Source organism: Boleophthalmus pectinirostris, unplaced genomic scaffold (genome assembly GCF_026225935.1).
Source record: "Boleophthalmus pectinirostris isolate CB_2022bp ecotype Guang Dong unplaced genomic scaffold, ASM2622593v1 HiC_scaffold_12, whole genome shotgun sequence".
NCBI classification, from domain to species: domain Eukaryota; kingdom Metazoa; phylum Chordata; class Actinopteri; order Gobiiformes; family Gobiidae; genus Boleophthalmus; species Boleophthalmus pectinirostris.
The window spans coordinates 1,826,001-1,851,000 of NW_026571018.1; the positions used below are offsets into that span (position 1 = coordinate 1,826,001).

The 25,000-nt window shown below is 44.6% G+C and overlaps 2 protein-coding genes across 8 annotated transcripts in view; both read left to right on the forward strand.

The window, feature by feature from the left end:
- LOC110174958 (platelet-derived growth factor receptor beta-like) overlaps positions 1-19,422 on the forward strand; it is a 37,346-nt gene extending 17,924 nt beyond the window's left edge. For 4 of the 5 annotated variants that reach the window (XM_020941067.2, XM_020941069.2, XM_055149038.1 and 1 more), the window contains 17 exons: positions 3,209-3,324; positions 4,036-4,147; positions 4,225-4,306; positions 4,419-4,527; positions 5,307-5,401; positions 5,604-5,739; positions 5,857-5,961; positions 7,533-7,628; positions 8,821-8,923; positions 11,248-11,357; positions 12,683-12,783; positions 13,862-13,984; positions 14,506-14,617; positions 14,713-14,809; positions 16,693-16,798; positions 17,806-18,038; positions 19,261-19,422. In XM_020941067.2, the coding sequence (XP_020796726.2) occupies positions 3,209-3,324; positions 4,036-4,147; positions 4,225-4,306; positions 4,419-4,527; positions 5,307-5,401; positions 5,604-5,739; positions 5,857-5,961; positions 7,533-7,628; positions 8,821-8,923; positions 11,248-11,357; positions 12,683-12,783; positions 13,862-13,984; positions 14,506-14,617; positions 14,713-14,809; positions 16,693-16,798; positions 17,806-18,038; positions 19,261-19,321 (1,897 nt within the window). In that variant the 3' untranslated portion in view covers positions 19,322-19,422. Of the gene's footprint in view, positions 1-3,208; positions 3,325-4,035; positions 4,148-4,224; positions 4,307-4,418; positions 4,528-5,306; positions 5,402-5,603; positions 5,740-5,856; positions 5,962-7,532; positions 7,629-8,820; positions 8,924-11,247; positions 11,358-12,682; positions 12,784-13,861; positions 13,985-14,505; positions 14,618-14,712; positions 14,810-16,460; positions 16,799-17,805; positions 18,039-19,260 lie in introns of those variants that run through there. The other variant, XR_008631603.1, reaches the window with a different exon arrangement.
- Positions 19,423-20,196: 774 nt separating this feature from the next.
- The window catches only part of csf1rb (colony stimulating factor 1 receptor, b), a 20,843-nt gene continuing 16,039 nt past the window's right edge, over positions 20,197-25,000 (forward strand). For 2 of the 3 annotated variants that reach the window (XM_055149035.1, XM_055149036.1), the window contains exon 1: positions 20,197-20,440. In XM_055149035.1, the coding sequence (XP_055005010.1) occupies positions 20,377-20,440 (64 nt within the window). In that variant the 5' untranslated portion in view covers positions 20,197-20,376. The remainder of the gene's footprint in view (positions 20,441-25,000) is intronic. The other variant, XM_020941064.2, reaches the window with a different exon arrangement.

A 25,000-nucleotide genomic window follows, 5' to 3' on the forward strand; every position in this document is an offset into this window, starting at 1 on the left:
TCAACCAGGACTAAACCAGGACTGAACCAGGACTAATCCAGGACTAATCCAGGACTAAACCAGGACTAAACCAGGACTAATCCAGGACTAAACCAGGACTAAACCAGGACTAAACCAGGACTAAACCAGGACTAAACCAGGACTAAACCCAGGACTAAACCAGTAAACCAGGACTAAACCAGGACTAAACCAGGACTGGACTAATCCAGGACTAAAACCAGGACTAAACCAGGACTAAACCAGGACGGGACTAATCCAGGACTAAACCAGGACTGAAACCAGGACTAAACTAAACCAGGACTAAACCAGGACTAAACCAGGACTAAACCAGGACTAAATAAACCAGGACTAAACCAGGACTAATCCAGGACTAAAACCCAGGACTAACCAGGACTAATCCAGGACTAAACCAGGACTCAACCAGGACTAAACTAGGACTGAACCAGGACTAATCCAGGACTAAACCAGGACTAAACCAGGACTAAACCAGGACTAAACCTGGACTAATCCAGGACTAATCCAGGACTAAACCAGGACTAAACCAGGACTGAACCAGGACTAAACCAGGACTAAACTAGGACTAATCCAGGACTGAACCAGGACTAATCCAGGACTAAACCAGGACTAAACCAGGACTCAACCAGGACTAAACCAGGACTAAACCAGGACTAATCCAGGACTAAACCAGGACTAAACCAGGACTGAACCAGGACTAAACCAGGACTAAACCAGGACTGAACCAGGACTTAAACCAGGACTAATCCAGGACTAAACCAGGACTGAACCAGGACTAAACCAGGACTAAACCAGGACTAACCAGGACTAACCAGGACTCAACCAGGACTAAACCAGGACTAAACCAGGATTAAACCAGGACTGAACCAGGACTAAATCAGGACTAAACCAGGACTGAACCAGGACTAAACCAGGACTAAACCAGGACTGAACCAGGACTAATCCAGGACTAAACCAGGACTCAACCAGGACTAAACCAGAACTAAACCTGGACTAATCCAGGACTAATCCAGGACTAAACCAGGACTAAACCAAGACTAAACCAGGACTAATCCAGGACTAAACCAGGACTAAACCAGGACAAAACCAGGACTGAACCAGGACTAAACCAGGACTGAACCAGGACTGAACCAGAACTAAACCAGGACTAAACCAGGACTGAACCAGGAATAAACCAGGACTAAACCAGGACTAATCCAGGACTCAACCAGGACTAAACCAGGACTGAACCAGGACTAATCCAGGACTAAACCAGGACTCAACCAGGACTAAACCAGGACTAAACCTGGACTAATCCAGGACTAAACCAGGACTTAAACCAGGACTGAACCAGGACTAAATCAGGACTAAACCAGGACTGAACCAGGACTAAACCAGGACTAAACCAGGACTGAACCAGGACTAATCCAGGACTAAACCAGGACTCAACCAGGACTAAACCAGAACTAAACCTGGACTAATCCAGGACTAATCCAGGACTAAACCAGGATTTAACCAGGACTAAACTAGGACTAATCCAGGACTTAACCAGGACTAATCCAGGACTAAACCAGGACTAAACCAGGACTCAACCAGGACTAAACCAGGACTGAACCAGAACTAAACCAGGACTAAACCAGGACTGAACCAGGAATAAACCAGGACTAAACCAGGACTAATCCAGGACTCAACCAGGACTAAACCAGGACTGAACCAGGACTAATCCAGGACTAAACCAGGACTCAACCAGGACTAAACCAGGACTAAACCTGGACTAATCCAGGACTAATCCAGGACTAAACCAGGACTAAACCAGGACTGAACCAGGACTAAACCAGGACTTAACCAGGACTAAACTAGGACTAATCCAGGATTTAACCAGGACTAATCCAGGACTAAACCAGGACTCAACCAGGACTAAACCAGGACTAAACCAGGACTAAACCAGGACTAAACCAGGACTGAACCAGGACTAAACCAGGACTAAACCAGGACTGAACCAGGACTAAACCAGGACTAAACCAGGACTGAACCAGGATTAAACCAGGACTAATCCAGGACTAAACCAGGACTGAACCAGGACTAAACCAGGACTAAACCAGGACTGAACCAGGACTAAACCAGGAGTAAACCAGGACTAAACCAGGACTGAACCAGGACTAAACCAGGACTAAACCAGGACTGAACCAGGACTAAACCAGGACTAAACCAGGACTCAACCAGGACTCAACCAGGACTAATCCATGACTAAACCAGGATTAAACCAGGACTGAACCAGGACTAAATCAGGACTAAACCAGGACTGAACCAGGACTAATCCAGGACTAAACCAGGACTGAACCAGGACTAATCCAGGACTAAACCAGGACTAAACCAGGACTAAACCAGGACTGAACCAGGAGTAAACCAGGACTAAACTAGGACTAATCCAGGACTAAACCAGGACTAAACCAGGACTAAACCAGGACTGAACCAGAACTAACCAGGACTAAACCAGGACTGAACCAGGACTAAACCAGGACTAAACCAGGACTGAACCAGGACTAATCCAGGACTAAACCAGGACTAAACCAGGACTCAACCAGGACTCAACCAGGACTAATCCAGGACTAATCCAGGACTAAACCAGGATTAAACCAGGACTGAACCAGGACTAAATCAGGACTAAACCAGGACTAATCCAGGACTAAACCAGGACTAAACCAGGACTAAACCTGGACTAATCCAGGACTAATCCAGGACTAAACCAGGACTAAACCAGGACTAAACCAGGACTGAACCAGGACTAAACCAGGACTAAACCAGGACTAAACTAGGACTAATCCAGGACTAATCCAGGACTAAACCAGGACTAAACCAGGACTAATCCAGGACTAAACCAGGACTAAACCAGGACTGAACCAGGACTAAACCAGGACTAATCCAGGACTAAACCAGGACTGAACCAGGACTAAACCAGGACTAAACCAGGACTGAACCAGGACTAAACCAGGACTAAACCAGGACTGAACCAGGATTAAACCAGGACTAAACCAGGACTGAACCAGGACTAAACCAGGACTGAACCAGGACTAAACCAGGACTAAACCAGGACTGAACCAGGACTAAACCAGGACTGAACCAGGACTAAACCATGACTGACCCAGGACTAAACCATGACTGAACCAGGACTGAACCAGGACTGAACCAGGACTGAACCGGGACTGTGTTGCAGGTTTGTGAGTGTGCTCAGGTTGGAGGAAGTCCAAATGAACCAAACAGGAAGTTACGTCGCCACTGTTTCCAATGACGATGACATCAAAGAGGTGGAGTTCAGGCTGGAGGTCAGAGGTCAGCCCCGCCCCTTGTGTTCCTCTGCTCTAGACACTCAAAATGTTCCGCAATGCAGCTTTTATTTTATAGTAACTTAAGTTCTTTGTTTAAGAGGAGATGTTCAGATGTGGCACAGGCGCTGGGCTTTGGGGTTTAAAGTTTAAATGGAGGATTCTGGAATGGTTCAGGTTTAGGTTCAGGTCAAGGTCCAGGTCCAGGTTTAGGTTCAGGTCAAGGTCCAGGTTTAGGTTCAGGTTCAGGTCAAGGTCCAGGTCCAGGTTCAGGTCCAGGTTTAGGTTCAGGTCAAGGTCCAGGTCCAGGTCCAGGTTTAGGTTCAGGTCCAGGTTTAGGTTCAGGTCAAGGTCCAGGTCCAGGTTTAGATTCAGGTCAAGGTCCAGGTTTAGGTTCAGGTTCAGGTCAAGGTCCAGGTTCAGGTCCAGGTTTAGGTTCAGGTCAAGGTCCAGGTCCAGGTTTAGGTTCAGGTCAAGGTCCAGGTCCAGGTTCAGGTTTAGGTCCAGGTCCAGGTTCAGGTCCAGGTACACCTTCAGACTGGGATCGGCCAAACGGGCTTGTCTTAGGGGCTGTGGGCGGGGTTAGGAGTTGTGGGAGGGGTTAGGGGATGCGGGCGGGGTTAGGGGCTGTGGGCGGGGTTAGGGGCTGTGGGCGGGCTTAGGGGGTGAGAGACATTCAGACTTTGCCTCTGTCTAAGCCCCGCCCTCTGTGTGACAGCGCCCCCTCGGATCCGCGCTCTGTCAGAGGTGGGCGTGGCCTCTGTGCTGTGTGTGTCTGAGGCAGCCCCGCCCCCAAAGATCACCTGGCTCACCTGCCCCCCTGAACTCAGGTAAGACCAGGACTAAACCAGGACTAAACCAGGACTGAACCAGGACTGAACCAGGACTGAACCAGTGTTGTGTTCAGGTGCAGTGACGACGGTTGGACAAACGTTTCTGTCGATGCGTCCATCAAAGAAAACTCCACAGAAAAACAGGGACTCACTCAGGTAAGAAGAAAAAAAAACAAAAAACGGCTGGGATCCCCCTCTAGACCAGGTAAGATCCTCCAGAATGAGCCTGGTTCAGACCTGAGTTAATCCGGTTGTGATCTTCCCTCAGGTCCACAGTGTTCTGACCCTCAGGTCGTTAGACTCGGTGTCTGGGGTTCGATGTGAATCTAAAAACTCAGTGGGACGTCGAGCCTGGGACATCAGACTGGTCTCCTCCTGTGAGTCTTTAAAAACACGAAGGAGAAGAGTTAAAGCCGTAAGCGGCATCGAAGGACCCTCACTCAGAGTCTGTTGTGGTGCCTTTGGGCAACATGTCTCACTAAACAGACATGGTTCATTGCCATGTAAACACCGTCAAAATATAACTTTGAATACAAAATGTTTGTGATCAGGACGAACTGAAGAGTCTCTGTGCCAAATTTCACATTTTTACTGAAACAAAAAAGATGTTCTGTTACTTTGAAATGTAATAAAATTCAGACATTTTTTTTTTTTTTAGAGTAACATGGGCAACACTGTTCTAATAACAACATCGGCCCCATGGATCTTTTGATTGTGACGACATGAAGAGTCATGCTGTCAAATGAATGGGAAATTTAGGGATCTCTCCCATTAGAATAACATCACCATGGCAACACAATTATAAATACATGTTCTCATGGACGTTTTTGTTTGGGATGAACAAATGAAATTTGAATTTCATAACATTCCTGAAAACTACATTTTTGGTCATACATTTATGTGTCACTCTGTGGGGGGCGCCGTCTCCTGTTTAGTTTCATTCACACTGAGCAGGATTCAGTTTTAGAACAACTTTAACTTAACAAATTATATATAACTAACTATAACTCTGTTTACACAAACAAGCACATTTTTAAATTTAAAATTTGTGGTTGGAGTCAAAATGGACTCCCAGGTTTACACCTGGTTTAGTCCTGGTGTAGACCTGGTTTAGTCCTGGTGTAGCCCTGGTTTAGACCTGGTTCTTTGTGTGCAGCTCTCTTGTCTCAGGTGAAGGTTCTCGCTGCAGTTCTGGTTCTGGTGGTTCTGGCCGTGATCTTCCTCATCCTCCTCATCATCCTCTGGAAAAAGGTACCAGTCCCAGTCCTGGTTTAGTCCGGGTTCAGTCCTGGTTCAGTCCTGGTCCAGTCCTGGTTCAGTCCTGGTTCAGTCCTGGTTCAGTCCTGGTCCAGTCCTGGTTCAGTCCTGGTTCAGTCCTGGTCCAGTCCTGGTTCAGTCCTGGTTCAGTCCTGGTTCAGTCCTGGTTCAGTTCTGGTTCTGTGTTGTGTTCCAGAAGCCTCGTTGGGTTCTGGGTTGGCGTTTGCTCGACTCAGTTCCTTCAGACGCTCTGGACTCTTCAGTGTCGTTCTGTGACTCTGAGCTGCCGTACGAGCCCCAGTGGGAGGTGCCCAGAGACCGAGTCCAACTGGGTGAGACCTGATAGTCCTCCTCTCCCTCTCCTCTGAGTTTAACCTCTCTCTCCCTCTCTCTCTCTCTCTCTCTCTCTCTCTATCATCATTCTCTTTCTCTCTGTTTCTCTCCTTCAGGTTCTGTGTTGAGTTCTGGTTCTTTCGGGAGGATCCTGGAGGCTTCAGTTCTGGGTTTGTCTGGTCCAGAGTCCAGCTCCAAAGTCACGGTCCTGAAGGCCAAAGGTACCTCAAGTACTGTGGAACTTTTCTGTTGGGGCGTCCATCACCCGCTTGTTTCCGTGGATACGTCATCGCTTTAACTGAACTGTTCCGCAGTGTGACTTTAAACAGCTCAACTTTACATTTATTCACGTACAGGTGGATTTAGAGCTCAAAAAATACCTCGAAAAACATTTATTCTGACTGTGAGCGGGGTCGCCTCTTCACAGATCTGACCCATGACTTGGTGTGGTTTGGTCTCCATGGAAATAGAAAGGTTTAATGCCGCACTGTGGAACATTCCAGACAAAACAATAGACTTTAAAGCCACCAACCTTTGTTTCATTCACAAAAACCCTCCACATTTAGACTTATTTAGTTCTTCTCTCAAACCGAAAACACTCTGTTCCACCTTGTGATGTCATCATGTGGTGATACATGAAGTGCTCCACTGTGTTTTTAAACTCCACACACCTTCACTAGAATCATGTGTCCTGGAATCTCTACTGAACTAAAGGGAAAAGGAAAACTACCACTTCGTGACATCACAAGGTGGAACAGAGCTTGGTTTAGTCCTGGTTTAGTCCTGGTTCAGTCCTGGTTTAATCCTGGTTCAGTCCTGGTTTAGATAGATAGATAGATTTATTTATTGTCATTGTATGAAATACAACAAAACTTCAGCAGAGCAGATCTGTAGCAGTAAAAATTTACAATATATACACACATCCTCACATCCATACCAATAAAAAACAAAAAACAAACATTTATTAAATAAAACAAATAGATTATTGCACTGAGTCCCTTCAGGTCTTTTATCTGTGCCTGTGCCCTTGGAGCACGTCCACTGCTCGTGGATAGAAGCTGTTGCGCAGCCTGTTTGTGCGTGTGAGGGGAGTTTGAAGTCTTCCTGAGGGGAGAGTGTGGAAGAGGCAGTTCCCGGGGTGTGTGGGGTCCTGCAAAATGTTGGAGGCCCGTGTGTGGAGACGTGAAGAGTAGATGGTGTCCAGGTTCGGGAGTGAGGAGCCCACCACCTTTTCAGCTGTTCTCACCACTCGCTGCAGGTCCTTCTTTTCAGCAGCTGTGCAGGCTCCATACCATGATGTACAGCAGTACGTTAGAACGCTTTCGATGGTGCACCGGTAAAAGTTGGTTAGGAGCTTCTGGGAGAGCCCGTTCTGGCGGAGTGTTCGTAGAAAAAACAGTCTCCGCTGGGCACGCTTTATAACGCTGATGGTGTTTAGGCTCCAGGTTAGATTCTCACTGATCTCCACACCCAGGAACTTAAAGTTGGAGACCCTCTCTACCTCTTCTCCGTTGATGTAGAGGCCAATGTGATGGGGAATGCATTTGTTAGTCCTGGTTTCGTCCTGGTTCAGTCCTGGTTCAGGTCTGGTTTAGTCCTGGTTCAGGTTCAGTCCTGGTTCAGGTTCAGTCCTGGTTTAGTCCTGGTTCAGGTCTGGTTCAGTCCTGGTTCAGTCCTGGTTCAGGTCTGGTTCAGTCCTGGTTCAGTCCTGGTTCAGGTCTGGTTCAGTCCTGGTTCAGTCCTGGTTCAGGTCTGGTTTAGTCCCGGTCCAAACCTGTGTTTTCTCCTGTAGGTGGCGCTGTTCACTCTCTCCTCTCAGACCTGAAGATCCTGATCCACGTTGGTCCTCACCTGAACCTCCTGAACCTGAAGGGAGCCTGCACCAAAGGTAAAGCCAGATGCCCTCCCCGTGTGCCAGATGTACAGTTGTAGGGAGTATTATCTGTGACAAAAGGGTGAGGTGTTGTACAGTTGTAGGGAATATTATCTGTGATAAAAGGGTGAGTTGTTGTACAGTTGTAGGGAGTATTATCTGTGACATAAGGATGAGTTGTACAGTTGTAGGGAGTATTATCTGTGACATAAGGTTGAGTTGTACAGTTGTAGGGAGTATTATCTGTTACATAAGGGTGAGTTGTTGTGCAGTTGTAGGGAGTATTATCTGTTACATAAGGGTGAGTGGTTGTACAGTTGTAGGGAGTATTATCTGTTACATAAGGGTGAGTGGTTGTACAGTTGTAGGGAGTATTATCTGTTACATAAGGTTGAGTTGTAGGGAGTATTATCTGTCACATAAGGATGAGTTGTTGTGCAGTTGTAGGGAGTATTATCTGTGACATAAGGTTGAGTTGTACAGTTGTAGGGAGTATTATCTGTTACATAAGGGTGAGTTGTTGTGCAGTTGTAGGGAGTATTATCTGTTACATAAGGGTGAGTGGTTGTACAGTTGTAGGGAGTATTATCTGTTACATAAGGTTGAGTTGTAGGGAGTATTATCTGTCACATAAGGATGAGTTGTTGTGCAGTTGTAGGGAGTATTATCTGTGACATAAGGTTGAGTTGTACAGTTGTAGGGAGTATTATCTGTCACATAAGGATGAGTTGTTGTACAGTTGTAGGGAGTATTATCTGTCACATAAGAATGAGTTGTACAGTTGTAGGGAGTATTATCTGTCACATAAGAATGAGTTGTACAGTTGTAGGGAGTATTATCTGTCACATAAGTGTGAGTTGTATAGTTGTAGGGAGTATTATCTGTCACATAAGAATGAGTTGTACAGTTGTAGGGAGTATTATCTGTCACATAAGTGTGAGTTGTACAGTTGTAGGGAGTATTATCTGTCACATAAGGATGAGTTGTTGTACAGTTGTAGGGAGTATTATCTGTTACATAAAGGCGAGTTGTTGTACAGTTGTAGGGAGTATTATCTGTTACATAAAGGCGAGTTGTTGTACAGTTGTAGGGAGTATTATCTGTTACATAAGGGTGAGTTGTTGTGCAGTTGTAGGGAGTATTATCTGTGACATAAGGGTGAGTTGTACAGTTGTAGGGAGTATTATCTGTCACATCCTTTGCGCAGGGAGCCTCATGGTGATCTCAGAGTGGTGTTGCCATGGAGACCTCAGCTCGTACCTGAAGAAGCACAGAGACACCTGCAGCTCTGGCCCCGCCTCCTCCCACAGGTATGTCCGGCCGCCATCTTGGGACTGGACACATTCTCCCATAAGGATCATTTAGAGCTCCACCCGAGGTCACGTTTCACTTTTCCACACGTTTGAGATTTGCTGTTGTGGTTGCGCCCTCCAGTGGACACAAAACTGTACTACACTTCACGTTTAATCCATTTGAAAACGGATTTAAACGAATTATTTATGAACGACAAAGCTCTTAAACGGGAGCGTGTGCGGTAGTTTCATTAGTGAGTGTGCTATGAGAGCGCTCTGAAGGGGGAGTGCCTTAGCCTGAGGAGCAAAGTTTTTTCTGGTTACTATTTTTGACTGAGATTTTTATTTTTATATCAAACAGGAAACATTAAAACCCCGGAAGTGGAAATACTTTACAGTTTTGTATTTGGTTTGATTTGATTTTTAAACTTTATTTGACTTTATTTTTCTGCTGCGTTTCACATGAACTTTACTTTTGAATTCACATCATTAAGTCAAATTTTAGGAATTGACAAACTGAACTGAAAGTGATTCATTTTTGGAGAGAAATTCGCCAAAAGCAGAAGTATAAACATGGATTTTACAACAAAAGCAATTTGTTCTTTCGTTGAATTTCCAGTAAAAGTGAAGACACTGCTTTTGAATTCATTATTGGGTTTTGCGTAAAACATGAGATTAATCACACGAAACGAAGAGATTAAAGCGATTACGAATTTTTTATATTACCCAGCCCTGTCAAATACCACTGTATAGGCGAGTTTCATTGTTGACAAAAGCGTGCGTTGCATGCTGGGAATTATTTTGGTCGGCAGCAAGAAACATTAATTCAACATGACGGACGGAGCGAGAAAGCACGTAAAGGGTACTGATCCCGGTTATTTATCCACTCTAACGGCAGAGAACCCAAGACCATTTGACCAGAAATTGGTCATAAGCATCAATGGACGCCAAATCAAACTTTTCAACCCCGACAGAGCCTGGACCAAACCAAATTTCTGGTCAGAATCACCAACTACCTGGACAAATATTCACTTTGGCGATATCCACAATGACTTGGTGGAAACTCCTGGGCCATTCACAGCAGAAAAGATGAAAACCTCCAAGAGTCTCGATGTGTTGTTGAACTTGTTGGAGTCCACGGTTTGTTAGGATCTTCTACATTTGCTCTGCAGATGTTTGAAAGCCGTTTAATTCACCGTTAGTGGTTCTTTTCACTCGGAATATGAAAAAGACATTTTCCTTCTTCTGTGCTTCTATTTGTGCATCTGATAATGCAGCAGGAATTTACCATTATCGGGGAGAAATACACGAGGTTACGCACTGTGTTTGACCGCTATCGTGCTTCTTGCCTCCGACCAAAATATTCCCCAGCATGCAACACGGGCTTTTAATAACAGTGACGTCAGTTGAAACTCGCCTATAATACATGCATCCCGAATTTCAGACTTCCAGTCATCGCACAATTCATACTGGGAAGGATTTTCCGAAAAAGTGAGCATCAAACCTCCATGTTTGTTTTCCACAGGAAGAACCAAAAAGGAAACATTTGTCTGACTAAGAAATCATCCCGAGTTTACAGAGAACATTTTGTATGTGGAGCGACAACAAAACAAAATCCAGATACGTCGCTCAACCTCGGTTACGAATTTAAAAAGTCAACACCAAAGTGAAAGGCTCCAGCTGTTCACCAAGAAACACCTTCCACTGCAAAGAGACCAAGACGTGATGTTTCTGTAAAACCACAAGAACAAGAAAGTGCAGCTCAGTCTGTTTGTCTTCTGCTCCTCTCACTTAACAAACGGGATTTTGTTTTGTTGTCGCTCCACATACAAAATGTTCTCTGTAAACTCGGGATGATTTCTTAGTCAGTCAAATGTTTCCTTTCTGGTTCTTCCTGTGGATCAATCCTGCCCATCACCTTCACCTTTCACTATTTTTCAATTCTGTTGGGAAGAGAAACAGTTTGAACAGAGGTTTGAGTCACACACATCTGATTCACTTTTGCAGTTATGGAGTTCACAAACACATTTCTCGAGTCGTTTTCCGCTGTTAGGATCCAACAACCACACAATTATGACGTCCGAATCCCAAAACTAAAATATGACAATATCAGAACCAGAAACAAAAGTGAAATGGTTCAAAAGACTTGAAAAGATCGACTTTGACAATAGACACATCCCACTGGGAAAACAAACATGGAGGTTTGATGCTCACTTTTTCGGAATTCAGGATGTGTGTAAAATCCGTGTGGAGTTAAATCCGTGTGGAGTTAAATCCGTGTGGAGTTAAATCTGTGTGGAGTTAAATCCGTGTGGAGTTAATTCTCTGGTGTGTTGTTTCAGTGACATGTACATGGACCTGAGCTCTGAGCCTCAGTACGTCGCCATGAAGCAGCTGTGTGTCCCTCAAGAACCAGAGTACGAGCTCCTGCACAACACAACGCACAACACAGGTACACACACACACACACACACACACACACAACACACAACGCACAACACAGGTACACAACACACACACAACGCACAACACAGGTACACAACACACACACAACGCACAACACAGGTACACACACACACAACAACACAACGCACAACACAGGTACACACACACACACACACAACACACAACGCACAACACAGGTACACAACACACACACAACGCACAACACAGGTACACACACACACACAACAACACAACGCACAACACAGGTACACACACACACACACACACAACACAGGTAACACACACACACAACACACGCACAACACAGGTACACACACACAACACACAACACAGGTACACAACACACACACAACGCACAACACAGGTACACACACACACACAACAACACAACGCACAACACAGGTACACACACACACACACACACAACACACAACGCACAACACAGGTACACAACACACACACAACGCACAACACAGGTACACACACACACACACAACGCACAACACAGGTACACACCCACACACAACAACACAACGCACAACACAGGTACACAACACACAACGCACAACACAACACACAACACACAACACAACACAACGCACAACACAGGTACACAACACACAACACAGGTACACAACACACACACAATGCACAACACACAACACAGACAACGTACAACACAACGCACAACACAGGTACACAACACAGGTACACAACACACACAACACACAACACAGGTACACAACACACACACACACACAACGCACACACAGGTACACAACACAGGTACACAACACACACAACACAGGTACACAACACACACAACACAACACAGGTACACAGCACACACACACAACACACAACACAGGTACACAACACACACAAACACACACAACACACAACACAGGTACACAACACACACAACACACAACACAGGTACACAACACACACAACACACAACACAACAACACACACACGCACAAACACACACACACACACAACACACACACAACACAACAACAACACACACACAACACACACACACACACAACGCAGGAACACAACACACAACACAGGTACACAACACACACAACAACACAACACACACAACACAGGTACACAACACACACACAACACACAACGCAGGTACACAACACACAACAACACAACACAGGTACACAACAACGCACAACAACACAACACAGCGCACAACACACACAACATGGAGATAGAAAGGTTTAATGCCATACTGTGGAACATTATAGAATAAAGTTCCACAGTGCAGCTTTAAACGTGACTGTTCCCTGTCAGACCCACAGGGGGCGCTGTCTCCAGACGACCTGTCTGTGTCAGATCTGCTCTTCTTCTGTTTCCAAACGGCCAGCGCCATGGACTTCCTGTCACAGAGAAACGTGAGTATGTCCCGCAGTGTGGCTTTAACCCTTTAACTCACGTCCGGATCCTAAAACCCTCCCAGCCTGGACTAAATCAGGTCTAAACCAGGTCTAAACCAGGTATAACTATTGCACTACCATTAAAATGCCTGGTCCACCTCAGACCACATTTGGGCTGGACTTCCTCTCTCCCGGGGTCTTCAGTTTTCACAGTCTTGAGTGATGTGGGACGATCCAGAGGAAAAAAAGCAGAATTTTGTTCCCAGTTCGACTCTGACGTCACCGATTCTCCAGAAATCTACAAAACATCACAGAAACTGATGTAAATGTTCTGTTATAGTAAAGACCAAATAAAAGTGAAATACTCCCACTTTAAATATTATCTACATATTTATGTGACGTTCTACTGCAGCTGATTCACACACTGTGTACTGATGTACTAGACACACTGTGTGTATGTACTGTATGTACTTTTATATGTTGTATATACTTGTACATACTGTATAAACTGCATATTGTATATACTTGTATATACTGTATATACTTGTATATACTTGTACATACTTGTATGTACTTGAACATATTTGTACATACTTGTATATACTTGTATATACTGTACATACTTGTATATACTTGTACATACTTGTATATACTTGTACATACTTGTATAAACTGCATACTTGTATATACTTGTATATACTGTATATACTTGTATATATTGTATATACTTGTGCATACTTGTATATATTTGTATATACTGTATATACTTGTATATACTTGTACATACTTGTATATACTTGTACATATTTGTATATACTTGTATATACTTGTGCATACTTGTATATATTTGTATATACTTGTACATATACTTGTATATACTTGTACATACTTGTATATACTGTATATACTTGTATATATTGTATATACTTGTGCATACTTGTATATATTTGTATATACTGTATATACTTGTATATACTTGTACATACTTGTATATACTTGTATATACTTGTATATACTGTACATACTTGTATTTACTTGTATATACTGTACATACTTGTATATACTTGTATACTTACGTGTACTGTGTGGTGTTCAGGTGGTGCATCGGGACCTCGGCGCTCGGAACGTTCTCGTGTCTGAAGGAAAAATTCTGAAGATTTGTGATTTTGGTTTTGGCCAAAACCTGAAAGAAAGAAAAGAGTACGAGAAGAAAGGAAACGTACGAAATATACACAAAAATATACAAATATGCACAAATATTCACAAATATACACAAAAATATACAAATATGCACAAATATACACAAATATACACAAAAATATACAAATATGCACAAATATACACAAATATATATACAAATATACACAAGTATATACAATTGTCCAATACTTATGCAGTACTTGTACTGTAGTAGTGAAGTACCTATGCAGTACTTGTACTGTAGTAGTGCAGTACTTATGCAGTACTTGTCCTGTAGTAGTGCAGTACTTATGCAGTACTTGTCCTGTAGTAGTGCAGTACTTATGCAGTACTTGTACTGTAGTAGTGCAGTACTTATGCAGTACTTGTACTGTAGTAGTGCAGTACTTATGCAGTACTTGTCCTGTAGTAGTGCAGTACTTATGCAGTACTTGTCCTGTAGTAGTGCAGTACTTATGCAGTACTTGTCCTGTAGTAGTGCAGTACTTATGCAGTACTTGTCCTGTAGTAGTGCAGTACTTATGCAGTACTTGTCCTCAGGCGCGTCTCCCGGTGAAGTGGATGTCTCCAGAGAGTATCTTCCTCTGTGTTTACACGACTCAGAGCGACGTGTGGTCCTACGGAGTCCTGCTCTGGGAGATCTACTCTATGGGTCAGTACTACAGTACTCCAGTACTCCAGTACTACTGTAGTACTGGAGTACTGCAGTTTTATGATGTGTAAACCCTGGTCTGTCTCTTGTTTCAGGAGAACTTCCGCACTCGGACGTTTCTGTGTCTCAGTTTTGCTCTGACCTGAAAAACGGAAAACGCCTCGAAAAACCAGAGCTCGCCCCGGAAGAAATGTACCACACACACGACCCAGTACACACACATGACCCAGTACACACAGAACACATACATGACCCAGTACACACACATGACCCAGAACACACACATGACCCAGTACACACACATGACCCAGAACACACACACATGACCCAGTACACACACATGACCCAGAACACACACATGACCCAGTACACACACATGACCCAGTACACACACATGACCCAGTACACACACATGACCCAGTGACCCAGAACACACATGACCCAGACACACACAGTACACACACATGACCCAGTACACACAGACACCACATGACCCAGACACACACACACCAGACACACACACACGACCCAGAACACACACACCCAGACACACATGACCAGTACAGACACGACACAGAACACACACATGACCCAGTACACACACACCAGACACACACACAGACACAGACCCAGTACACACACACGACCCAGAACACACACACGACCCAGTACACACACACATGACCCAGTACACACACACACACACGACCCAGAACACACACACACACATGACCCAGTACACACACACACGACCAGTACACACACACCCAGACACGACCCAGAACACACACACGACCCAGTACACACACACGACCCAGAAACACACACACAGACCCAGTAACACACACGTACACACATGACCCAGTACACACACACGACCCAGTACACACATGACCCAGTACACACATGACCCAGTACACACACGACCCAGAACACACACACGACATAGTACACACATGACCCAGTACACACATGACCCAGTACACACACATGACCCAGTACACACACGACCCAGTACACACACACGACCCAGTACACACACATGACCCAGAACACACACATGACCCAGAACACACACATGACCCAGTACACACACATGACCCAGTACACACACATGACCCAGAACACACACAAGACCCAGTACACACACATGACCCAGTACACACATGACCCAGTACACACACACGACCCAGTACACACATGACCCAGTACACACATGACCCAGTACACACACGACCTAGAACACACACACGACATAGTACACACATGACCCAGTACACACATGACCCAGTACACGCACATGACCCAGTACACACACGACCCAGTACACACATGACCCAGAACACACACGACCCAGTACACACACGACCTAGTACACACACGACCCAGTACACACACGACCCAGTACACACACGACCTAGTACACACACGACCCAGTACACACACGACCCAGTACACACACGACCTAGTACACACACGACCCAGTACACACACGACCCAGTACATGACCCAGTACACACACGACCCAATACACACATGACCCAGTACACACACGACCCAGTACGCACGACCCGGTACACACGTGACCCAGAACACACACGACCCAGTACACACATGACCCAGTACACACATGACCCAGTACACACACGACCCAGTACACACATGACCCAGTACACACATGACCCAGTACACACATGACCTGCTATATTTGTCGTGTTGTGTTTGTGTACAGTTTTGAGCTGATGTGCGCTTGTTGTGTGTATATTTGTTGTGTTGTTGTGTTGTTGTGTATATTTGTCGTGTTGTTGTGTATATTTGTCGTGTTGTTTGTGTTTGTGTACAGTTTTGAGTTGATGTGCGCTTGTTGTGTGTATATTTGTTGTGTTGTCGTGTTGTTGTATATATTTGTCGTGTTGTTGTGTATATTTGTCGTGTTGTGTATATTTGTCGTGTTGTGTTTGTGTACAGTTTTGAGCTGATGTGCGCTTGTTGTGTGTATATTTGTTGTGTTGTCGTGTTGTTGTGTATATTTGTCGTGTTGTTGTGTATATTTGTCGTGTTGTGTTTGTGTACAGTTTTGAGTTGATGTGCGCTTGTTGGGAGCAGAGTCCAGACTCCAGACAGACGTTCTCGTCTTTGGTCGAGTCTCTAGGAAAAATGTTACCTGCCCAAAGTCTCCAGGTCTGATACACACACACACACACACACACACACACAAACACACAAGAGAAACACACTCACACAGCTCCAAAGATCAGTTCTGATGCTCCTCTGACGTTGGAGGGCACCTGACACACGGGGAGGGCACCTGGTTTAAATGTGGCGTTACGTTTGAGGAACTGGCTCCTGCTTTTTGTGAAATCTCAGTCCTGGTTTTGGGGAAGTCTAAACCTGGACCAACAAGGATCAGAACAGATCTAGACCTGGACTCTGTCTGGTGTCGGGTCTAAATCTGGTCTGAAGCTGGTTTAAAACTGATCTAAACCTGGTCTAAATCTAGTCTAAAGCTGGGCCAAACCTGGTCTGAACTCGGTCTTAACCGTTCCTGGACCTGGTCTAAATTGGGTCTAAACCTGGTCTAAATCTGGTCTAAACCTGATCTAAACCTGATCTAAACCTGGACTAAACCCAGTCTAAACCTGGTCTAAATCTGGTCTAAACCTGATCTAAACCTGATCTAAACCTGGACTAAACCCAGTCTAAACCCGGTCTAAATCTGGTCTAAACCTGATCTAAACCTGGACTAAACCTGGTCTAAACCAGGTTTAAAGCTGATCTAAACCTGATCTAAACCTGGACGAAACCCGGTCTAAACCTGGTCTAAACCCGGTCTAAACCTGATCTAAACCTGGTCTAAACCCGGTCTAAACCTGGTCTAAACCTGGTCTAAACCCGGTCTAAAGCTGATCTAAACCTGATCTAAACCTGGTCTAAACCCGGTCTAAACCTGGTCTACACCTGGTCTAAACCCGGTCTAAACCTGGTCTAAACCCGGTCTAAACCCGGTCTAAAGCTGATCTAAACCTGATCTAAACCCGGTCTAAACCTGATCTAAACCTGGACTAAACCTGGTCTAAACCCGGTCTAAAGCTGATCTAAACCTGATCTAAACCTGGTCTAAACCCGGTCTAAACCCGGTCTAAATCTGATCTAAACCCGGTCTTTCTTCTGCTCCTGTTTGTTCTCAGAGATACTCGGCACTGAAGGAACAGTTCCAAATCCAGACTGAACCAGGACCAACCCAGACCAGGACTGAACCGGGACTGGACCAGGACCCTGCCGCTCGTCAGGTGACTGTACACCTGTCGGGGGAGGAGCCACAGACGACAGGCCCCGCCCACTCTGATGACATCGATGCTCTGAGTGAGGTCACTGTGGAAACGAGAGGAGACGCTGCGCTGGACGCAGACGACAAGGACAAGTGAGACCTCTGACCTCTGATCTCTGACCCTCTGACCTCTGACCCTCTGACCCTAAACTCTGTGTATTCTCATGTTTAAACTCTTAACTTTGTAGATTATTAAAGTATGACTTCTGTTTTAAATCTAAACTCAAGTGTCAGAGTGGATGTTTTGTGGATGTTTTGCAGTGTTACGAGTCGTGTCTGTGGAGCTGTGTTAATGAAGCTCGTCTCTGTTTCACTTTTGCTCGTTGCTCTTTGTGTTTTTTCCTTCACTTGTTCTTGTAAAGTTTCGGTCTGATTTATCTTTAGATTTATCCTCGGTGACTCTAAACTTTCCGTGCCGTCACAAGTCGTTCCTCGAGCTCTTGGTGTTTACATCACTGTAGTTGTTTTACAGGACGTATTTTGAAAGGACAGGAAGTTTATTTTGACACCACGTGTTTATTTCCTGTTTTTCTCCTGATAAAAGTCTGGAAACACTACAAGTTAATTTGAGTGGCGAATAACATCATGACGTTGCTGGAGTGAACTGTCCAACCGGTTAAAACAGAGAGCGACACCTGCATGTGCACTGCCTCCACTGCCTGTGTATTTCGCCAACGTGAGCGTAAAAATGTCAACTTTTGGATGTGCAGTTTTTAGAATGTATTGAAAGTGACTGAGGGAGGCTCCACTGTACCTGTTAGACGCTCGTATGGAGCAGCATGTCCTGAAAATAGAATCCATCCAGAATAGTGACGTTTGTGTCTTGTTGATAATGTGTAGGTGGATGAATGTGACCTGAAGTCACATGTTAAAGACCAGATATGTATCGGTTTCAGGAGCACATATCCAAGTGTCCTGGGACACATTTGAAAAAATCAGATCTGTGTGGTTCAAACTGTCATTAAAAGATCAGATACAGGAACATAGAGGCCAAAAATCGGATTTGGGTCACTTCAGGCTGCAGTCTGAACGCAGCCTTAGTTTCACTGTGGACCTGATACAAGTGACTAAACGCCTCAGTCCAGTTTGATCGTCTTTACATTGACAAACACAGAGTCAGAGCTGCGTGTTTGTCCTGCTGCAGCTTCAGGTGGAGTCGTGTTTGTGTCGACTCGTCTCTGGTTTCGTGAGGTTTCGTGTGTAAACTCTGACGCTGCAGTGGAGCCAGGTCCTTCTGCTGTGACGCTTTGGTGTAAATTTGGGTGATTGGCGGTTAAACGTTTGCTGCTCTCTGATTGGTTGTCTTCTCCCGCAGGTCGGATCTGTCTGAGGAACAAGAAGTGACCTCGTCGGTACAGCAGGAGAGCTGCCTCTGATTGGTCCGTTTGAGTATTCTGTATGTTTTTGTGTTATCGTAGATTTGAGCTGTTTTTGTATCGAACGCTTTGGTTTTTACCGAATAAACGTTTCACCTGCACCGAGTCTGTGTGAGTGACAGGAGTGCACCTGACACACGGAGAGAGCACCTGACACATGGGAGAGCACCTGACACACAGAGAGAGCACCTGACACACAGGGAGCACCTGACACACGGGAGCGCACCTGACACACGGGAGCGCACCTGACACACGGGGAGTGCACCTGACACACGGGGAGCACCTGACACACAGAGAGAGCACCTGACACACAGAGAGAGCACCTGACACACGCGAGAGCACCTGACACACGGGAGCGCACCTGACACACGGAGAGCACCTGACACACGGGGAGCACCTGACACACATGGGGGGAGGGCACCTGACACACTTGCGGCGAGGGCACCTGACACACTTGGAGGGAGGGCACCTGACACACTTGGGGAAAGGCACCTGACACACATGGGGGGAGGGCACCTGACACAATTGGGGGAGGGCACCTGACACACTTGGGGGAGGGCACCTGACACACTTGGAGGGAGGGCATCTGACACACATGGGGGGAGGGCACCTAACACACTTAGGGGGAGAGCACCTGACACACACGGGGGGAGCGCAGCTGACACACGGGAGGGTACCTGACAAACTTGGGGGGAGGGCACCTGACACACACTTGGAGGGAGGGCACCTGGCACACTTGGAGGGAGGGCACCTGACACACTTGAAGGGAGGGCACCTGACACACACGGGGGAGGGCACCTGACACACACAGGGGGGAGGGCATCTGGTCTAATTGCGTTTTGCGTTTGAGGAACAGACTCCAGAGTTCCTCCTGTTTCTTGTGAAATCTCAGTGAAACTAAGACTTCCTCAAAACCAGGACTGAGTCTAAATCTGGGCCGACAAGGACCAGAGCGGCTCTAGACCTGGACTCAGCCTGGTCTCTGGTCTAAGCCCGGTCTGAGCTTGGTCTGGTCTGAACCTGGACTAACCCTGGTCTAAAGGAGGACTCTGAAGATGCAGCAGATCCTGGTCTTGGTGCTGGTCCTCGGAGCTGGACTTTCTCAGGAGGTTTCTGGAGGTGAAGAACACACAGACACACTCACAAAAAAATAATGGTGTAGTCCTGCTTTGGTCCTAGTTTAGGCCTGGTGTGGACCTGGTTTAGTCTTGGTTTAGTTCTGGTTTAGTCCTGGTGTAGACAAAGTTTAGTCCTGTTTGGCCCTGATTTAGTCCTGGTGTAGTCCTGGTTTAGTCCTGGTGTAGTCTTTAGTCAGTTCTAGACCTTCTTCTCTCGACTGTGGGGCTTTTGGGTTCTGGTTCTGGTTCAGATTCTCTTAAAACGATGATGACATTTTGGATTTTTAAAGCATCGCCTGAAGTTTCCTCTTTTGTTCTGAAAACTCTGAAGCGCCAAGAATCAAATAAACGCCCGAAGAAAAGAAAGAAATGTGTTTTTAGAATATTTGAGACACATTTAAGAACAAAAACAGAATCTGAAACACTTTGGATCAGACGTGACCTGAGCTAAAGCTGCACTACGTCACTTTTCTGCTCAAGGGTCCTGCTCCTGCTTCTGTTCATTTCATTTGTTTATCTCCATGGGTCACGGGATCAGATCTGTGGAGAGGCGAGTCCGCACACCACAGAAGAACACATCTGAGAAACAAATCCGAGACATGTTTAATGCCGTACTGTGGGACATTCTCTGTGCACAGAGCGCCTGGCAACAGCAGCAACAGCGAGAACAGCTCAGTCAGCGACACGACTTCCTGTTCAGTCTTTGTAGTTTCAGTCATGATCAGTGAATATTTACAGAATAAAATGTACAGAATAATAATTACAGAATAATATTTACAGATTAATATTTACAGAATAAAATGTATACTTTAATATTTACTGATGAATATTTACAATATTATATTTACAGATGAATGTTAACAATTTAATATTTACAGATGAATGTTAACAATTTAATATTTGAGAGAATGAGAGCCTCGCACATCAACTACTAGAGACATTGGAGGAGAGGGAGCAGCCCCAGAACATACAGAAAAATCCCGCACACCGTCTTACTTGCAAACTGTGAAATTTATTAGGACAAACCGTGCAACGTTTCGGCACTAGGCCTTCGTCAGGCAAACAGCTTACAATTTAATATTTACAATTTAATATTTACAATTTAATATTTACAGCTGAATGTTTACAATTTAATATTTACAATTTAATATTTACAGCTGAATGTTTACAATTTAATATTTACAGATGAATATTTACAATTTAATATTACAGTTTAATATTTACAATTTAATATTTATAATTTATTTACAATTTAATATTTACAGGTGAATATTTACAATTTAATATTTACAATGTAATATTTACAGATGAATATTTACAATTTAATATTTACAGTTGAATATTTACAGTTGAATATTTACAGATGAATATTTACAGATGAACAGAATACAATAGAAAGCCTTTATTGTCATTATACACAATATAATAAGATGCAGAGCTGCTCCTTCAAAGTGCAAAACATAAATAAATAAAAATAATAATAAATAAATAAACAAACAGTTCTCCGTGTAAAGTTGAGTTCAGTTTGGTGACAGCTTTGGGAAGGAAACTGTCCCCAACAGATGAATATTTACAGATTTACAGATGAACAGAGCTGAAAACAGGTGAAAAATGACAAATAAAATGGATCCTGGAGTGAAAGAAACGTCTGTTTAAAAAAAATAAAAATAAAAATTTTAAAAGCCCGTCTGTGTTTAGAAACAAATATTTGTGTCTCAATGCTAACGCTAATGCTAACACTAACGCTAACTTCAAATCAGAGCATCCAAATGTTCCCGTTTCTCCAGAATAGTCCCAGTTTTGAGTCTGTGACATCTCTATTTCTGACAAAATTGACCTTGACAATAGAAAAGAGAAACATAAACTGACATTTGTTTAGGTAAAATACAGAAAAGCTGCTTAAGAAACGACCAAAACACAAAGAAAATGTGACTAAACTGACTCAGGTTTGTCATAAATGTGCTGAGTGCAGAAAAATTTTCCTTCATTATTCACTTGTTAAACAATTTTATTATTACCAAACACAAACTGAGAGTGTCCCAGTGTTTTATTTTGAAATTCTGGTTGCCCTAACATTAAGACATAATAAATATTAAAACAAAAACAAAAAAAAGGGTGTAAAAAGATTTTGATGAGTCTGTCATTTTGAATTAATCTGGTGAATAAAACCAACATCACCGCACTTCTGGACGTTGTGGAAAAGGTTTATTTGTAAAGAAAAGTAGAAAAACTTGTTGAAAATGACAAAAAGTAGAGTTTCACACTGATGAGAATTCTGTTCAAAACTTCAACTCAATTTACACGAGAAACAAATTTTTCTGACACTTTAAACACAATTTCAACACATCCCAAGTCCTTAGTCCTGGTTTATTCCTGGTTCTGACACGGTCTGGTCTCTGGCGTCGTGTTGAAGTGACATTTAGAGTTTATTTTTGTTTTGTTTTTAATCCGAATCAAAGTGCAAAGTCTGACAAAAAAAAAAGAGAGAGAAGTGAAACAGGAAGTGGAAAAGCATCTGTTTCCTGTTTGTGTCATCCCGAATCAACTCCAAAAAAAAAAAAAAAAAAAGACCTGGCAGAAACTGGTTTTAGACCTGAAATAGACCTGGTTTAGTCCTGGTTTAGTCCTGGAATAGACCTGGAATAGACTTGGTTTAGACCTGGTTTTGAACATTCCGGGTTAAACCCAGTTCATCGGAGGTTCTCGTCCAGGTCTGGATCAAAACCCTGGTCCGGTCTCTGGACTCGTGGACTCGGAGGTCCAGTGGAGGAGAGATGTTCTTGAGTCCATCCAGCACCTCGTCCAAGTCCAGACCCAAGTCCTGCAGCAGCTCGGCACCCTGGGAAATCAGGTGAGAAACCAGGACCAGACCGGAACTGAACCAGGACTGAACCAGGTCTAACCGCGGTCCGTTTCAGGTGTCTCTACTGGTGGAGAATCATCAGGCTCTTCTTCTGCAGACGTCACGAATCGCCACAAACCTACAGGAAATGACACGCAAGATCCTGCCCCCTCCGCCGGACGTGTCGTTCAAGAGCCGCGACGTCCAATAGGAACGTTCGGCCCCGTGTTGGAGGCCCGCCCCCTGAACGCGCGTACGGCCTGTGATTGGCCGAGACGATCTTCAAAGAACCAATGAGACGTTTGATTCTGATCGAGTTTGATTTTTCTGTGATTTTAAATAAAGAGAAAAAAGTTTGTGCGTCTCAGAGTGATTTATCTGATCTCTGACCTTTAACCCTCTGACCCTCTGACCCACTTGGACGTCAGTCTGCAGTGAAACATTTGAACCGTGGACTTGGAGACTTATGGGGACGTGTCACACAGGCGGGAAAATTACTTTATGAATGAATATAAAACTCGTTCACACAGAGTCGAGTTTGTCGAGAAATAAATATTTCCGTCCCTCTGTTTTCCAAAATAACATGGTGCTCACAGCATCATTTTTCAAAAAAGTTTTCGTTTACATTGACCTACACCGAGTCTCTGGGCGAAGCTGGATCAGATTTAAACCTGTAGATTTTATTTCATTACAGTTGTAAGTTTTAAAATGGTGCATTAGTGAGTGACTCGCCTCTCCACAGATCTGATACAGCCAAACATCAACTGTGTGCAAATGAAAAACATGAAAAGAGTTTCAGCAGAAGAAATGTGACTGCTGCTCTGATGCTTCATCATCATCATCATCAGAGCAAAAGAGAATCACTCGTCGCACTTTTGGTTCCTAAAACTCCATTTATCTCCTTTACACACAAACACCAAACTGTAGCTTTTCAGAATCTCCACTCGAGCCCAAAACGATTTGTTTTCAGAGACAAATTCACCATTTGTGTGTAAAAGACGAAACAAACAAGGGGAAATGTCTATTTTAAAAAAAATACTCATGTGTAACCGGGGCCTTTTATACCTAAAAAAATCTTCTCATACAAAAGTGATTGTTCCTCTCTGGGCCTGTGAGTTCTGAAGAGCGACGGGAGTCGGTCGGTCGAGTGTTTATTCACTGATCTGAAGGTTGGTGGTTCGATTCTCGCTGTAGACGTAAACAGGTTGGGGGTGTGATTCCAGCTCCCACAGACGAATGCTGTTGTTGTGTCCTTGGGCAAGACACTTAACCCCTCCTCGCCTCCAGAGTCTGTGTGCACTGGTGTGTGTGTGTGTGAGTGTGTGTGTGCGTGTGTGTGTTTGTGTGCGTGCGTGTTTGTGTGTGTGCGTGTGTGTTTGTGTGTGTGTGCATGCGTGTGTGTGTGTGTGTGTGTGTGTGTGTGTGTGTGTGTGTGTGCGTGTGTGTGTGCGTGTGTGTGTGTGCGTGTGGTTGTGTGTGTGTGCGTGAGTGTGTTTGTGTGTGTGTGTGTGTGTGTGCGTGCGTGTGTGTGTGTGTGTGTGTGTGTGTGTGTGCGTGTGTGTGTGTGTGCGTGTGTGTGTGTGTGTGTGTGTGTGTGTGTGCGTGCGTGTGTGTGTGTGTGTGTGTGTGCGTGTGTGCTTGTGTGCGTGCGTGACGTGTGTGTGTGTGTGCGTGTGTGCGTGATTGTGTGTGATTGTGTGTGTGTGTGTGTGTGTGTGC